Source organism: Lonchura striata, chromosome 1, assembly GCF_050655825.1.
Source record: "Lonchura striata isolate lonStrDom1 chromosome 1, ASM5065582v1, whole genome shotgun sequence".
Taxonomy (NCBI): domain Eukaryota; kingdom Metazoa; phylum Chordata; class Aves; order Passeriformes; family Estrildidae; genus Lonchura; species Lonchura striata.
In genome coordinates, this window is record NC_140703.1 from 103,956,792 (window position 1) to 103,975,055 (window position 18,264).

The following is an 18,264-nucleotide window of genomic DNA, read 5'->3' on the forward strand; positions in this document are numbered from 1 at the left end:
TACTTTTCTTAAACTAAAAGGGAAACACTGACATCTTCACAAATTATTAGAACAAAATGATTTAAGGATTTTTTAAAAATATTCATGATTTTTGCATAAAGGCTAAGACAACTGGATAAGACTGGCATTTTTGCAGAAATTTGAGTCAGCTAGACAGTTTATTATTTTTGCTTTTTAAAAAATCACATTCCCCCTTCTCCCTCCCATTAAAGTACTGAATTTGGTATTATAAATAAAAGCAATTGCTGAAATGATCATTTATTAGCTAACTTTTCCTTGCCCTTGAATGATTTACTTGTGATCTGAAGATTTCCAAATAAAAACTTGGTTATGATTCTGGATTAAAGCAAACCTTTGGAATCAGGTTTCCCAGGGTACAAAATGTTATCGTTTCTAAGCACCTAGATTTCCAAACTTAACTGGAACAACAATGTGACTAACAGTAACTTGCTACCACCAAAAGAGAATTAGACCTATTTTTCTAGTTTCCCACCACATTTAAGGTGGTTTTTTTACATGCTAGAGATTAATATCACATTCAGAATTGCAATTAAAGTTGAAAATGGATGTAAAGGCTCTCCTGTCCTGCTTTACATATTCAATTCAGTCTTGACGATGTGTCTTGCTATGTGAACTTAATGTTTCGCTTTCAAGTTGGATTTGGACAACTAAAAGTACAAAAAATTTATGCCTAGTGAGATCTCGGTACTCATGCAATGCTAGAAACGTTGACTCTTTAACAGATGTTCAGATAATTATCAAGGTACATTGCACCTTAACCAAATTACAGCAGATAATGAACATGACTGGGGTGTATCACATTTACTTCAGTAGCTATTATTGCCCAAAACTGGTTCATTACAATTGCAACATGCTACAAAAACCAGCTTCTGTACTGATGATATCTTACAATTAGCAAGCAATAAGGAATACTTATCAAAAAAACATTTCAACCCTCATCCTCTCAAATAGAGAAGAGTAGTTAGAGAAGAATGACATGCCATTTTAACAGTAAATACCCCATTATTTCATATCAAGACATTTTTTCTATTGAACTTTGAAATCCACATATCATGCTAACATGAAAAGAAATTACTGCTTTAAAAAGATCCACCACAATTACAGTGCCTACTTAGCGCTACTTTAGAAAGCAGTTTTTACTTTGGCAACATTGCCTTAATGCAAAACTGTGACTGTTCTAAGAATTTCACAACCAATATTCAATGCTATATTCCTGAATAACTGGCTCCACAGGAGTTCAGTTACCAACCTTTCCAAAGGATCCTTGTCCTAATACTTTCAGAAGTTCAAACTGTGAAGGGTCTGCTTTCTCATGTCCTTCCTTTACATGGTGAGTTATTGCAATTTCTTTGATACTTCCTTCTTCCTGGCAGAGGAAAACAGAGTAAATTTAGATTAATGGTTTACAAATATTTACAAATCCACAATATGTTGAAAAATACCAGTGTCACTGAACCCAATGAATTAGACTATGCCAAATATAGGCAAAAAACCACTTAGCAATTTTATTTGCATAATTAATACAGACAGCACTAGTTCAATAACAATGTAGCTTAAACTTTAAGAGATGCACTGGGATCCAGACAATAAAAGAGTTGACAGAAGTCAGCAAACCCCAAGCTTTGTCTCTTAGGCCCATATAATTGGGCTCATATTTCTGTTCCAGATTCACAACCAATTAATGGAAATCAATCTTAAGAATTTAGTAATCTTAAAGCACACCTAGAACGTATCAAATGGCCCAGATGTCTTTGGAAAGCCCTCCTTTTTAACACTTGAATGACGATCACCATGCTGCAGCAATGCCAACACCCACCTTTTAAGACCACATGAGACTCAAGACATTTCCACACAAAGCAACACTCTCCACTTCCACTTCAACAGCAGGCTTCACCTGCCACTGATAAAATTCTGTTGAAGAAAGTATTCTGCCTTTCTTCTCAAGGAGAGTCTATCCTATGAAAGCTGCCCAGTCTTCTTTCCCCTTCTGTAAGAAGCTGGTCACCAGAAAGCTCCAAGCAGCAGTGACTCTTATCTTCTTGTGCTCTGCACTTAATCCAGTGTTTTCTGCACTTAATTTGAGAATCCACTGAAAAGTGATGCTCCTTGCCACACAAGGAAGGAATTTCAGAAGTTATCATCAAGTAGGTAAAAAACCTGCATTCTTGTTAATGTCATCTGAAGATCTAGCTAGGCATTACATGCAATCCAAGCTATTGTAAGTTAACACATGACTGACTGCTAGTTAACATACAGAAAGCAATATACTATCTACAGTTTTAACTTCTTGTTAATTCTCTTTCTATTTCTTCTCTTGGTTATAGTGAATAAAATAAATCTGAGAATACTTTTCATCTCTTTATTGAGGAACTCTTAGACCCATTTAATAGAATTGCAGACTGGCTGACATTGAAAGGGACCTCTGGAAATCATCCTGTCTAACCCTATACTCTTTGCTCAAGCAGGGCCACCCAGAGCCAACTGCCCAGGACCTGAATATCTACATGGATGGTGACAACCTCCCTGTGCAGCCTGTGCCAGGGATCAGCCAGACTGATAGTAAAAAAGTGTTTCCTGATGTTCAGACAGAAACTCCTGTATTTCTCTTTTTGCCCATTGCCTCTGGTCCTGCCACTGGGCAGCGCTGAAAAAAAAGCTCTTTGCACCCTCCCTTCATGCTGGTCAAACATCATTTCTCCATTGTCAATCCATGCTAAATAATCCCAGCTACCCTTTTGTCCTCCATGTATACAGGAATGCTTAGTTTCTCCATTATTTCCCTGGGGATTAAGGCCTGGCTAACCAACCTATAGTTCCCTGGATCCTCCTTCTTGCCCTTTTTGAATACAGGAGTTGACAATTGCTTTCCTTCAGTCCTCAGTCACCTCTCCTGGTCATCCTGGTAATTAGAAAATAATCAACAGTGGCCTCACAGTGACAGCTGCCAGGTCCCTCAGCACTCGTGCTGCACTAGGGCCCACAGTCTTGGATACACCCTGTTTGCTTAAGTATTCTCTAACCTACACAGTGGCAGGACCTGAGGGAATGGCCTGAAGCTGTGTCAGAGAAGGTTTAGGTTAAATATTAGGAAAAGGTTCTTCATCCAGAGGTTGGCTGGACACTGGAACAGGCTCCCCAGGGAAGTGGTCACAGCACCAAGCCTGACAGAGTTCAAGAAGCATTTGGACAATGCTCTGGGGCACATGGTGTGACTCCTGGTGGGTGCTGTGCAAGACCAGGAGCTGGACTTCAATGATCTTGATGATCCCCTTCCACCTCAGGATATTCTATGATTTTCCTCTAAGAGCTTGCTCCAGTTTTTCCCTTCATCTATATGCACCAATATGTGCACTAATTAGTTATAGTGGTAGGTTAGTAGAGGCCAAGTTCTAAAACAGTGTTTCTGAAGTGCTAATTTGTAAGCCTTTCAAGCATTCTGCAAAATTTATGGGCATGAATTAGTGTTGAAAGTACCCTTTTGCATCTGATCATTTCAGTATTATATAAAAATGCAAAGCAACTGTCCACCCAGGTCAGCACATTCCAACACATGCTTCTCCCAGACTGACAATTCTTCTTGAAAAGATTCTTTTTTCAAAAGATTCCAAAGTTGAAAACGAGCTGCACATAAGAAATCCTGAGTGTGTGTGAGAGTCTGTATATATTAAAAAACTCCAGCATGTGATTTGGAATAATGCACAGAACATGCTGGGAACTTTTAAAATCAGAGAGTGAAAAAAGATACTTCAATGCGAAGAATATAGTTTTAAGAATAGTTTTAGAAGATCCAAGATGTCCTCTAAGTTTACATGGCTGTTTCCATTTTAAGACAGCCAAAATTTTGTATGTGTGTGCACACAGGCATGCTGAGTACTCCATCTAATAACCTGAATTTCTCTGTCTTTTCAGGAGAAGATGCTACCAGCATTGATTACCGGCTGAATCTTTAGAGTCTGAAAGATAGATTTTTTCCTTTTACTTGTCAAAGGAGTAAATTGATGGTGGACATTTTTTGCATTGTATTTTAAAATATTATGTGATCAGTTGTATTACATACTACTTAAACCACCCATTGAATCTTAGAGAATCCCAAGGGAGGAATAGAATAGCTCAGCATAACAGACTGCCAAGCACACACTACTTCAGATACTTTGATCCATTTCTGCTTAATGGTTTTATCTATTTGCTCCCTGGCAATCTTCGGAAAGTCAAAAACATGTGAAGCATAATATTCTCAAATCTCTTATCTACTGCCTTCAGGGACGCAAAGCAATCAGGTGGACATAAGAACACAGAACTGTTGGAACAAGCCCAGAGGAGGGCCATGAAGTTGGTAAGACAACTGGAGCATCTCCCTAAGACAGGCTGAGAAAGTTGGGGCTGTTCAGCCTACAGGAGAGAAGCTTGCATGGGAGACCCCATAGTAAAATTCCACTATCTGAAGGGGACTACAGGGAAGCCAGAGGGGGATCCTTCATCAAGAACTGCAGTGATTGTGCAGTGAATGGACATGGAGTAATGGGTACAAACTGAAAAACTGGAAATTTAGGTTAGGTATTAGGAAGAAATTCTTTACTGTTAGGATGGTGAGATACTGGAACAGGTTACCCAGGGAGGCTGTAGATGCCCCAACCCTTGCAGTGTTGAAAGCCAAGCTGGATAAGGCCTTGAGCAACCTCATGTAATGGAAGGTGTCCCTGCCCAGGGCACATGGGTTAGAATTAGGTGACCTTCATGGTCCCTTCCAACCCAAACCCTTTTCTGATTCTATACTGCTTTAAAAGCACTACAATACTCAACAAGAAAATATATTATCTTGCTCTCTATACACAAACAAAAATTATTATTTTTGAATGCTGTGCAATTATTATGCAACCAACTTTCCAGTGGTTATTTTGAGCATCCTCTAAAAAACAACACAAACCCCAAACCACCACTTCACATTCCTGATACCAAGAGAATATTCCCAGACTTTTCTCAGGGCTCCGTTACTCTTCAGACCATAAAAGGCAGACCTAATAGAACTCTGGTTTAAAACGAAAAGGAACTCTAATGATATCCAACTTTAATTTGTCAGTAACTCTCGTTTGGGAGCAAGATTTATAATGAGTGGTTGCCTACAAATTTGCAGTTTCCTTTTCTGACGTAATGCTGAATGTTTGTTATTTTAACCTAAACAGTGTTCTGCAAATGCAGTTAAAAATACAAAAGCTAAGCCTTTTACAGAAACACAATTTATATGCAGAGGTAATCAAACCTCACTATCTACCTGAATTAAAATACAAGTCTTATACACTGTAGAAAGAAATCTCTATTCTCAACCAACTGTACTAATTACATCAGATGATATATGTCATCTTGCATAATGGAAGAGATGAAACTGGAAGAGAAGCCAGCCATTTCATCTGGTACTGAATTGTTTGATCATTTCTTAGTACTTGGCAAAACCATTTGTCCCATGTGATGAATTGAAAATAAATGGGATGCTGGAATACTTGGGTCCTCTGCTCCTTTCTCCCATTCCTTGGTAAATTTCCTTGATAACACAACTACAGACAGTCAACTCACCAGTTGCTATGGTTGGGTCTTCCTTCCAGTTACAACTATACCCCAGTGCCTACATTTTATTTCTGTTATTTATAAGCTTGGAAAGCTCCCTTTTTTCAAGCATTATACTGCAGCAGGGTGTAAATAAAAGTCTCAAGACATGACTTCCTCTTCTTGGCACACAGTTCTCTCAAAGCCTTCTTCACACTAAAAAGTTACACTACCTCAGAAAGACATTAAAAAAAACCCAAAACAACCATGTGAGCCAACTTCGAAGTGGTTCCTACTGGCTTCCACTACAGTGAAACTAAATATGGAATACAAGGAAACAAATAGAAGGTAACACTACTGAGTTTACTTAACAATGTAATAGTGTTAAATCAACACTGGCCTAGAAAGGAAGTGAGTGACAAACAACTTTAGGTATCAATTTAAAATACCATATTCCAAAATAATTTCCTGTAGTGATCTGCAAGTCAGAACTATTCTGGCCAGTATCTCCATATAAGTAAGCATATAGTAACATACTTCACAATATATGCCTGTGTACAAGAACACACACATACATATAGGAAAGAACACCAAATGGACTGTATGACACAGACAAAATCTGAATTAAAAACTTTATAGAAAAAAAAAAAAGGGGGATTCTGCAACACCAAGGGCAACTCATTTTTACCTTAAGTAATCAGCTGCAAATTGGAATAGGAAACATGCTTGCTAGTAAAAAAAAGGACAGACACCTTCTAGGGAAGCAGTGAAAAACTATTTAATTATTATCAGGCTATAAAAATAATAGCCTAATCATGTTGCTGGGAAAAAAATCCCACTATTTTAGGTACTTAATGAACATTAAACACTCATCTTGCTTCTAGTAATTGAATTTCCTTTACCTTCACTTTTAAATTCAGAAGTAAATTAACTCTGTTCCAACATAAAATATTTGTATTTGTTTGAGATCTTATTACAGGAACAACTAATAGATAATGTGTTAAAACAAAACCAGACTTCACACCCTAAAGGGAGTAGAAACAGAGTCTTACCAGATACATATTTCTCAGTAGTAATGAAAAGGCCCAGAAAAGCAAGAGAAAAACATGAGTTTATCTATACATAGACTCCTCTGCAATATACCCTTCAGAATTCTGAATTTTCACTAGGAGACCTGAATACTGCTCTGTGTAAAGAAGTGACCGACACAGAGCTGGATGGCATAAGCTCATCAGTGCAGAACATGCTGTATGTTATCTGCAAACCTTTTTCTGAGCAGTAAGTTCTAGGGACAGCTGAAAAGCTGGTCTAGGACGACTAAACTGGGCTCTGAACTGGCATTTAGGAGAACTACCAGTAAAATCCACAATACTATTGCGACGCTCATTAGTGTTTAAATAGTAAATATTCAAAACATGGAAGCATTCTTAGTCTACAAATTTTATGTAAAAAGGACAGAAATAATCAACTAAAGATTAAAATAATTTAAAAATATATATTAATGTATGCTGCAGTACTGGCAAAATAATCCACAAGGAAATACTCCAAATCATCTAATTAGGCAGCACAGAATCAGATATGTGCTCTTTCTTGTAGCAGGAAGAGGAAAGCCATTCAGAATAAGGAATATTAGCACACTCAAACACCATAGCCCAAACACCATAGGAGTCTCACTGCACCTAAAAGTCTCAGTCTCAGTTTCCTGAAAAAAAATGCATAAGCAAAGTGTGAACACACATGATGACAAGTGCTTGGCAAAGAAATTTCAAAATACCGGCACAGAAATAGGAAATTCAGCAAGAATTTACTCTTAAAGACATGTAAGAACTAGATGTGAATTAACTTAAACAGAACATCAAAGAATAAACTGCTATGGAACGCATACTTAGGAAAGGTATTTCTGGAAGACAGACTTCTCCTTTTCTAGATACTCAAATGAGTAGAAATATTTTAAACACTTAAACCTTAATGAAAGCATATTTCAGGTAACAGGTATTAAAAGATTAATTAGTTCATCAGCTTCATGATGAGTGACTAAGACTTGAGTATACACTTTTCAATATACTGAAAGTATAAATTAAAGTTATGATATTCATATAATACTCCAAAGGAAAAAAGCAGCATCTACCTAAAAAATGTAAAGTTTTAGTGCAAAAATAATAATGGGCTGGTGTATTTACATTGCTCCTACACACAGATGACATTTAAGGGGTGTAAAGTCATGAAGTGACATAGAATTGGAAAGGTAAGGAAAAAAAAGTACAGGGAAACATTTACAGATTAAGACATTCAAACACTAAAGTCAATAGCACGTGACTTGAAAAGTAAACTGGACCCATCCTGAACAGAAAAACTGACTGCCTAGTCTCTGCTGCCCGCTTCAAACTAAATAGAAAGGTGACTGAAAGCAAGATACCCAAAAACTAAGATTCCTAACAAAGACAGGCATGTACAACAAGATTGGGGGTTGGAAGGGTCCAGAAAGATTTTATTTGATTATATAAGTGTGGGATTAAAAAAAAAATCTCTCTAACTACACAAAGAACAATAAAAAACCCGTCAGGTTTAATTTTTTTCATCATATAAAGAATAAAGATAGGTATGTGCAGTACATGCCACAAGTACCTATAGATGAAGGCTTTTTGAAAGAACATTATATTTATTTTTAACATGTCAAAACACTTCAAAAGGATTAGCATTACTTTTTTGATTATTCTGAGGCCCATTATTGTGGAAAATGGATGTTCATCTCTGATGACAAAAAAAGGAGTAACAGCAGCTAAAGGCTGAACAAAATAAATTACTCCTTCACCATACCCGAGTTCCACCTGGAACAAATTCAGGAACAGATTTCTGAGAAAGTTCTCTTTATAAAAGGTTGATTTAGAAAATCCCTGAAGTCATTATTGCATGAGACATGTAATGAATAACTATTTTATCTTGACTCCTTTGCACCAGGAAGGGGATACTGAAGATAACACACAACATCCGCATGCCGTTACAAGAAGGGATGCAGAAGAACTGAGTGCAAAACAAGGCTGGCTGCATGCTCACTTTCCCACAAAATCAGCATTGCCCAGATGAAGGTGAAAATCTCCTCAGAAGTGCAGTAAATTTCAGCTGGCAGATGACTAAATGCTGATCAAAAAGCTTCCCCTCTGCACACTTGTTGGCTATACAAAATATAGCAAGAAATACAGCACCAAACCTGATTCTATGCATCAGAATGAAAGGTTTTTTCGTCATTGAAAAAAGTAAAAGGCCACATACCAATCCCTTCTGCATCTAACAGAGATGGAAGTTATGAAATATAGGACATAAGAAAGGAACAAGGACAAACCATTAACCTCACACTCATTTTAAATAAAACCTCTGAATTTTACAACACTATTTCTGGACAGAAAGAAAACCCTGTCATATCTTCGCTTTTAGAACTGAGAAAAAAATTGACTATCAGCAGGACTTTTAAATAAATTGCCATTTTCCAACAAGCACACATCATTAGGACAGATGTGCTATACATACTCAAGTTCACAAAAACCCAGTGGGAGGGAAATCTGACACATGCAAAAAATCCTTGGATGGGTCCAGTGATCATAAAAGTTCTTCCCAGACATCAAACATTGTTAACATGCTGACCAAAATCTGTAAAAATGAGGTTAAGGCTTTGACTTAAGGTAAACATCAGATAAGAAGATTAACAAATTTTAATATCAATAAATAATTAAAACTTTTATAATAGCTAAGCCATCTTAAGCAATTGCTGGAGAAATTAATTTAAATACTGATAATCCTGGTTCCAGCATTATCCATGTTTCACCTTTACCTGTTAATTGTGTACTGTCTTAACAGAGTGAAGAAGTTACAAAACAGAACCATCTTGAACATAACACTTACAGACATAAGTCTTAGTTAGAACTTAATTTGCTCCTTATGAACTTTTTCAGATTTTTCACTGTCAAGTGATTTTCTAGTTTGTGTTCTTGCAAAGTCTTCCCCAAATTTTTTATCTTTACTACTTGACTGTTCATGTTATTATGGAAGCCCCTGCACCACTGATTTATGCTGCACATAGAGCAGTAACCCTCAGGCTTCCAGCCACAATCCTCCTGCCTCGACCTGCAGTGACCACAGCTGCTGAGGGACCAGCCATGGGGCTGTGTTTAGTTGGTACTGAGAATCCTTCCAAGAGTCACTGCCTGACAAAGCCAAGTCACTCCCCCAAACTATGCAAGATTTTTTTCTTAATACACCATTTAGCACTTAACTGTGCCAATATCGTGACTTAAATACTTATTTTAAACAGACCCTATTAATACATTAAAAGATATTGGTGAGATCCCATCAGAAACTCTTTAGTGAACTATTTAATGAATATGTTCTGTTTAAAACCACATACTACAGTATTTTTTGTATCTATTTTGTATGGGGATAATTTACATGTGAGAAACAGCCAGAATCACCATCAGGAAAGATGGCAGTTCTGGAACTTCAACTTCTATAGTTAGGAATCAGAATAAGAAAAAACAAATCCTTTTTGATAGCTTTGATCATAACAATTAAGTCAAAACCATATTGTCCATATTGGTGAACTACCCTCAAACATCAGCCATTTTCAAGGTAAGACCTAAGTCAGCGTATCAATCCTAAAATCAGGGTATGCTGTTGACCATACAATTTTCAAAAAAAACCAAATCCAAATGTGCAGCACCAAAGATACAGCTTTTTATAATTTTTCACTTTTTAGTATTGATTATGTAACATAGATTTTTTCCATTTTCGTTATTGAAGTAGCAGCTTTGTTTTCACCCCTCTCAATCTCTTTTCATTAATGTTTTGCTTCCTTTAGACAAATGCACTTTCCTGAAGCACATATATATTCACTACAACCAAAGATAATACTGAAAACAGAAAAATGGATTCCCCAGCAATTTACTTCCCACTGCTCCAACAATGGGTAAAGGTTGCCTTTTACTACTTTGTTAGCCTTCATTGTACTGCTAAGAGCTCTGCTGGACATGGCTGTGTTCGGCAAAATATTTGTCTGTCACAAGCATCATAATGTTGATCCCTATAATCAAATAAACTATTTCTGAAGTATTGACTATGATAATAAACCTTGGTACTGAAGTTACATAAAGCAGTTATGTCCTGTAAGGACACTAAGCTTATTGGATATCAAGTGATTTTAAAAGGATGACTCAATGTTGGCACAGTTCCCCAGCTCATGTACAGAATTTCCTTTTCCTCCCCTCCCTTGAGTCAGGAAGTGTCCTAGATGCATTTTTTCTTTCCCAACTTGTTATGAACATAGGATGAATTTTTAGCATTAGCTGCAGAAATAAAACTCTCCTTTTGAGTTATACTTTTTGAAGCAATAAAGAGCAGCACACTGAAAACAAATTACTTCTACTTCTTTTATTACAGCTTACAGACATATTCATTAAGGTAAAAATGGGAGTTAAAAATGTGAAGAATGCACCAGTCTAGGTGTTTTTAAGTACCTTAGACACATTTTATATGCTTTCATACATTCTATACTTTTTATACTCCTACCTTCAAATTCAAAACTACCTTACAAATAAACCTCACAGTACAACAAGTACTTCACAATCTCCCATTACTTTGGTAAGCAGTATTAGTAAGCTAAATCATGGACTAAAATCCATTCCTTATAACTGTGACTAATATTCAATTTGAATCACTTAATATTACTAACCACTACTTATCTCCTCATACACAAACAATTGTTCTAAAAAGCTGATTAAAAATTCTGCTTCTGAAGCAGCAATTGTTCCATTACGACAAAAAGCAAAGCAGTACTATGCATAAAATTAAGTCAAGCTGATCTAAGGATATTCTCTGTTTATTGTGTCTTACACTACTACCAAAGAAAAGCAAGAGTACAGCAGAAGTTCTAAATGTGGACATCTGAAGTCAGATACACAGGCTTTCAACAATTTATGTCTTTGCTTCTTTTTAGAAAATTAAAAAACTTTACAATTTTGACTAACATCATAACACTTGCTGCAGACAGTATTCATTGTTTTATCTGATAGAAAAAAGTTTTCTTTTAGGAAATCTTATTTCTAAATGTTTAGTTTCATGGTCTGGGCTTGGTGCTTCTTTTTTTTAAATTCTTAAATTTTTAAGTCTCTCAGAGGAAAACAATTTGTATAGATAAAAAAGAAAAAAAATGTATTTGTGTATTTATTCCTTACTCTCTTTCTACTCTTAATTTCTGGCTTTTTCTGAAACAGTTTTGAGATCTAGAAGGATGCCTATGTCTGCATTTGGCCATGTAGCCAACTCACAGAATGAAGACTGCAGACCTGGTTACTAAGCAGAACTCCTCCCAGTCTTTTGGTTGTACAGATGAAGGCAGATAGGAGTTTGAATAATGAATCCTGTCCCAGAGAAACAAGCCAGAGGACAGGTAAGGCCCTGTGGATAAATATGGTTCACCAGGCTGGGAGGGTAATTCTGAAAATGCTTTCTTTCCTTAGAATGAAAACACAAAAGGACAGGACAGAAGTAGGACACTATCCCTTCCTTCCCAAAGGAACTCCCAGCGTTAGGTTGTTTGGAAGGTAAGATGAGGAATTCCTGAATGTCACCAAAGGCAGTTTTGCAATGTAGTTCTCTTTTAATCTAACAGCACAGAATTATCTCATGAACTGAAATGTGCTCGTCAGCATTGGAAAAAAATACTCATTGGGTGGAACTTTCATTTCCCAGTAACTCTGATATAAGTTTTTTCCTACTTTATAAGCACTAACATTTCAGAGAATTGCAATTAAAAAACTAAATAAAGTTAAAAAGCTCCAAACTATTTAGAAGGAAAAATAATCCCTGAGCATACTCAGCACTAATCTATGAGCTCTATGAATCAATCCTATGTTTTATTATCATAATTTCCTGAACATATACTGAAATCTATATGGGTTGAAACCCGAGTTTGGTCTGCAATAGCTAGCATTTTAAAATCAACAGAATGTTGAAGACAACAAGGCTCCTGTAAGATAAACCAATGTCATTATGCGACAAAATTTCTGAAGAATGCCATTCATGCTGCCTGTGGAAAAGAACTATAATTCAGGACTATGAGTTGTTAAGTATTTAGTTTATAAGGTTTACATTAAAAATTGGTTATAATGCAAGCTATGTTGTATTGTTTTACATTCATGTCTTGTTCTGGTGTTTCACTTGTGGCAAGAAAATTCAATTTCATTTTTTAACATGCATTGCAAAAACTAATACAAATTGTTTAAACCATGACATGGGCTAGTAGGTGTCTACCACTTTTACAAGCTAATAGACTTTCACGTAAGATTTCAAGTCATTACACAAGAAGGTCACAGGGTTTTGGACTTTTTACTCCCTCACTGAAAAGTATTTGCAGACCTACAGAAGGTCTGATTTGACTTCCAACGATAGAATGTTCTGTCTGCATGTTTACATGTAATATTAAATAGTTCTGAAACAGTGCTTGGGACAATACAATATTCCACTAGTAATTTTTCTAAACTTAAACAAAACTTTTTAATGCTTAAATATATGCCCAACAAGACAAATTACAAATTAAACATCTGCTATGACTAAATTATCATTTAAAAGTTGAAATAACTCTTATGCAAGCATCACTACTCTCCATACCATTTCAGAAATAAATTTAAGCTATTAATATGCTTGAGTTATTTTAACTATCATCACACAGAGCCATATCTTACAGTTTAAAGCACTATATGAAGATGTAACTATTAAAATAACCACTAAGCAAGAAAACTACAAAGGTTTTTAATAAAACTTGACTCTCAGTGAGAAAACATACAACTAAGCTCATAATTAATACCCCCCACCTCCCCCTAAAATATATGTTTTACATTATTTACATACAGGTAACAATTTCCTAATAAGGCTAGATTTTATCAGCAGGTACCTTAGAAACTTCTACAAGATATGAACATACCACAGACTTTTCTTAAAGGAAATATAAAACACTTTGTATCCAAACAACACTGATCCCTAAGCAACGAAGAATTAAAACTGCTCTGAAATTAGAAGTTAAATAAAAGTCAAACTTTCCCCCTTATTCTCTTAAATAAGAAACTAAGCTCACCCGAACAGAGCGAACACGCAGAGCCAGAAATTTAAACATGACTACGAAACCATGATGTTTGGATTTTCTGACTGAGCGATCATAAGTCTAGCAGGGAAGACCAACCCTGGCGTTTTTGCTGTGACCAGCTGTTCCGGCAATTAGAAAATTTCCTGTCAGGCAAGTCACACACAGCTGGGGGGTGGGGAGAGAGAAGGGGGGAAAAAAAGGTCAAAAAGAAAAAAAATTATATTAAAAAAAAGACATTGATTTAATACACACACACACATAGAACTGTGATAAAGAAAGACTGGGCAGCAGTGGTACTCATATTGCTGATACTTACAGAGATCAGCACAGGAAACTTAAGCAGATTGCCTGATAGCAACAGGCTGTTGCAGATGTTACTGATTCCTGGTTCCCAGAAAAGAACAAAAGAGACCAGCATCTATTTCAGAAATCACACTACTATGTAACATTTCACTGATTAAGCACAATAGCAAGTATTTTTAGTCTATATGTGATAAATGTATGTTTATGAATTTAACTTTACAAAATGTTTTAAGATCTCACATATCACTGTCTTACAGACTTCAATGCAGAGAATGCCTAAAGATTGTTTTTATTTACTAGAGTTTAGTTAGAGGACCAAAATGACCTTGTGCCTAGTCCTTTGAAATCCTGCACACAGAAAATGCTCCACAGATATTCTAGGCCAAAGCAAACTGGAGAAATATTTAAATTGGATTGCCCAGCTCAAATGTCTGACTTATGCACCAGTATTGTATTGCTCTGTAGAAACTGAACTTCTTGAAGTAAAAAAAATCCCTAAGCTTTCTTTCAATATTTAACAAGTCCCAAACACTTCAAATGTTTTAGGAATTAGGATTCGATCTATTTACTGCAAAGAGTAAGAGAAAAGATTTTTAATTTGATCTCTCTAGACTATTTTCAGGAGCTATTTTCCTGAATATTGACACTATCTTTAGCTTTGTTGATACTTGTTAAAACAATGAATTGCAAAGTACATGCTCCTTTAGTAGAATAAGTCTGTTTTTCAAGTAATAAACAAACACAGGCAAGTAAAAAGCTTTAGTCAAAGGCATATACAAGGATTCAGCTATAAACATATCCAGGTGATTCCGTTTAGAGACTATGTATCAAAGGAAACATACAGCAAAATACTGTAGTCCTGCTTGCACAAGACATGAAAACAAACCCACCCTGCAGACAGCTTCCCTTCATTGGGCTCTAACAAATATCTGGATTACTTCATTTTTTGTTATATTTTAATTCTTCTTCAGAAGACAAAGCCAGTAATTTAAGTGACCGAACACATTGCTATCTCTATCCCACATCCTGGTTCCCTACACTATCAGTTTCTGGCTTTTCCTTTAAACTGGGATTACACATCTCCTCAGCATGAGCCAAGATCCTCTTGTCAAAATGGAGAGGTGAAATAAAGACCTGACTTTAGCCATATCCCAGATGCAAAATTGTGCTATTTTAGTGTTCTTTTGTACTCCTATGGGTCTTTGTGTCACATCTGCAGGGACAATCTTTCAAAATCTGTGTACCGAATATACACAATTATTATTATTATAATAAACACAGGCCTTCAGGAACTACTACTACACAAAGGAGGACTTTGTGATTCAACTGAAGGCTCAGAAGTGCTCATTGCCAATATGCTTTTTACAGTCCAGTGTGGTACAGCCTTTTTGGAAGAAGCAGTCTTTCCTACAGCAGTAGTAAGACAGCATGAAGAATTATTAAATATTAGTTTCAAGATGAACAAAGCTTCTTGAACACAATAAGCTTAGTGCAACATAAGGATTTCAAATATTTCATAAACAGCATAAAATTACTTGAAGCTTTCCTCTCTTCAATTGGTTCAAACATGTAGCTACTTCCTCCTTCAAAACTGAAATACCACAAGAATTTATTTTTGCAGTTTAACAGCAATATAGTTATTTGCACTTGGAAAACTTAGAAGAAATTTAAATAAACAAATGGGAGACCACTCAAGCTCTCTGTCTTTACCTTGTTAATAATAGATACAATTACACTAACAGCAGAGTGACCAGGAATCTTCAAGTCACTAATAAATCCTGTTGTACCAAAAAGGGCTAAAGGCAGAAATGGAGAGTAAATGGTAAGACAAGCTCTAACTACAATATTCCCTACAGACAAAAAGATACTGTGGGTAAATAATAATTTTCTTATCTTGTGGCTGTAATGGTATGAGTGTATTTTACTGCAGATATGCTGTATCTGCTAAGGGTGACGGGAATAAGCCATTTCAACTGAAACATTCGTACAATTACTGACTACTGCTCTCCCAAACCTTTTATGTGACCTCCCAGAGAAGTACAAAGCACTGTGCTCAGGGGTCAGTGGGGTTACTTCACAACAATAGCTCTCCTATAACCGGCGTGATTCTGGCAGGTGGAAGAAATTTCTTGTGTTCTGGGAGAACACAATCTGCATGGTTCCCAAAGAGCACCAGCAGCCAACCAGAAACATTAAGATATGAGCTACACAACTCGCTTTGAGCACCTCTCAGAAGAAAGCTTGCTCTTTTAAATATTCCTTCATGTATGGAGACAGGTTAGAGGGCAGCAGTCCCCAACAGGGAAGTCTCTGATGAAAAGAACAAATTGCTCCAGCAAGTAGCTTCCCTAACTTAAAATTTTGATAAGGATTTATATTATACTTGTTTATCAGGAGACACAGCTGTCTCCAAAACAAAGGGAATGCGGTATGCCTGTCAGTCACAGTCCTGTCAATCGCAGAACTCCACTTGCACAATGCATTTCCTTCTCCTCCAGTACAGAAATATAAAGTGAGTTCATCTCCCATTATCCCCTCCTCATTGTTTAAATTGGATGATCTGAGTTTACAAAAACGACAGGAAATGCTGCCTAGACTTTCTAGAAAACAGAGCTCACAGACACTACAGAGAACAGGAAAAGTAAAAAATGCTGAGGAACTCTCGAAGCAATACAGAACATTCGGGAATCCCTGAGTTTTACTGAATGCTGAAACATTCAATATAAGTAGAGTCCTTCAGATAAACTGACAATCTCCTATACCCTCCGTTTGAGAAGTGTAACAATGCAAATAAAGTCTATACAGTGCTAGAAAAGCAAGGCTCTGTTGTATGGATTGCTTTCAATTTATTTGCAAAAAACAAAGAAGCAGTACACATATGGAATGAAAAGCCCTTGTTTGACAAAGGTCAACAGTTGAGGAACAGAGAGCTAATTTTTTGAGTTTTCAGAAGCTGAATAATATACTTTACTTCATAATAAATACATTTGTATAGTCAAAGCAGCAATATTCTATTAAACAGGGGGTGTGGCAGCTTCCATCTGTCAGTTTACAGGCTTTGCAGGGCTACCATCTGTTTTCTCTCCATGTAAGACATCAAATGCAAAAGAAGTCATTTAGAAAATCCAGTAGAACACATTAATGAAAGTTTTGCTGTAATCTTTCCTCAACACCTGATGACATCTTAGGAGAAAAAAAAGTATTCCAGGGCTTGCCTTCCTTATGTATTAGTTTGATATCTAAGAGTTAACATCTCAGACCAAATGGTCTGCACTGTTTACAAGGATGCTGTAACTTCTTACATGAATTCCTGAAAGTCCATTCTCAGAGAGGTAAAATGCACCATGTCACAAAGTTGCTAACAAAATTCATCCAAGTTTCAGCAGAGTAGAGTCCTTTGGAAGATAATGAATTCCTAATTTCATCACATTAGACAAAAAAAAAAGTATTTAGCCTTTTACAAAGCACAGTCTGGTCACTGAGAAGAAAATAACTGAAGTTAATTTTTACAGATATAAATTGTTTGCCTAAAAAAATCTCTTATTTGTTCAAGAATAAAGTTATTTGATTGGAAAATAAAATTAAATACGTGAGTACATATATCTAAGTATATTTAGTAGAATATGCTAAAAGTAATGTAAGATTCACAGAATACTTTAAAGTACAAGTTTAGTATTTGAAAACCAAGCTACAAGTAGCTACATAAGTAGCTGTTTCAACTAAAATTAAGTATCAATCTGTAAATAACGAGAAATCCAAAACTTGGATTATGAACACTGGTGAATCCAAACATTTCCCTAATGTTTAAGAAATTATAGCTATGTCTTAAAACCTCTACCACAGAGCCAAGAATTTTAATCAAAAGTTTCATAAACATGCACACAAAAAATTGAAAAGTGAAGGTTGTATCAGCAAAAGCAAAACAAGTATATCAAAATCAGAAATGCCTTCATTGTCATGTTAACAAACATGACTGTTCTTAAACATGGAAACTGTTACTGACCACCTAAGCAGGAATATCCAACAGAAGTTTAGACCAGTTCTGAAACAGTGCCTCAACTTGCCAAAGGACAAGCAAAAGTTTCTGAAACATTGAGTTCTCACTAGTACAGATTATTAGAAATTGAGGTGAAACTAAAAATCTGCTAAAGCCTCTCTGAAAAGTTTTAAAATCTAAAAATCATTCAGTTTTGTTATGCTTTTTTTCCTGAATAACGTTCTTATCCTACATTATTTTCACAGATGAAGACACAACAAATGAGATTACCCCAGAT

General features: G+C 36.0%; 1 protein-coding gene across 5 annotated transcripts in view; it reads right to left on the bottom strand.

The window, feature by feature from the left end:
- Positions 1 to 18,264, bottom strand: part of RPS6KA3 (ribosomal protein S6 kinase A3) — a 73,269-nt gene that overhangs the window by 38,735 nt on the left and 16,270 nt on the right. For 3 of the 5 annotated variants that reach the window (XM_021552994.3, XM_021552996.4, XM_021552995.4), the window contains one exon: positions 1,271 to 1,387. In XM_021552994.3, coding sequence (XP_021408669.1) covers positions 1,271 to 1,387 — 117 coding nt within the window. Of the gene's footprint in view, positions 1 to 1,270; positions 1,388 to 1,837; positions 2,116 to 13,678; positions 13,833 to 18,264 lie in introns of those variants that run through there. The other 2 variants (XM_077781639.2, XM_085559541.1) reach the window with 2 other exon arrangements.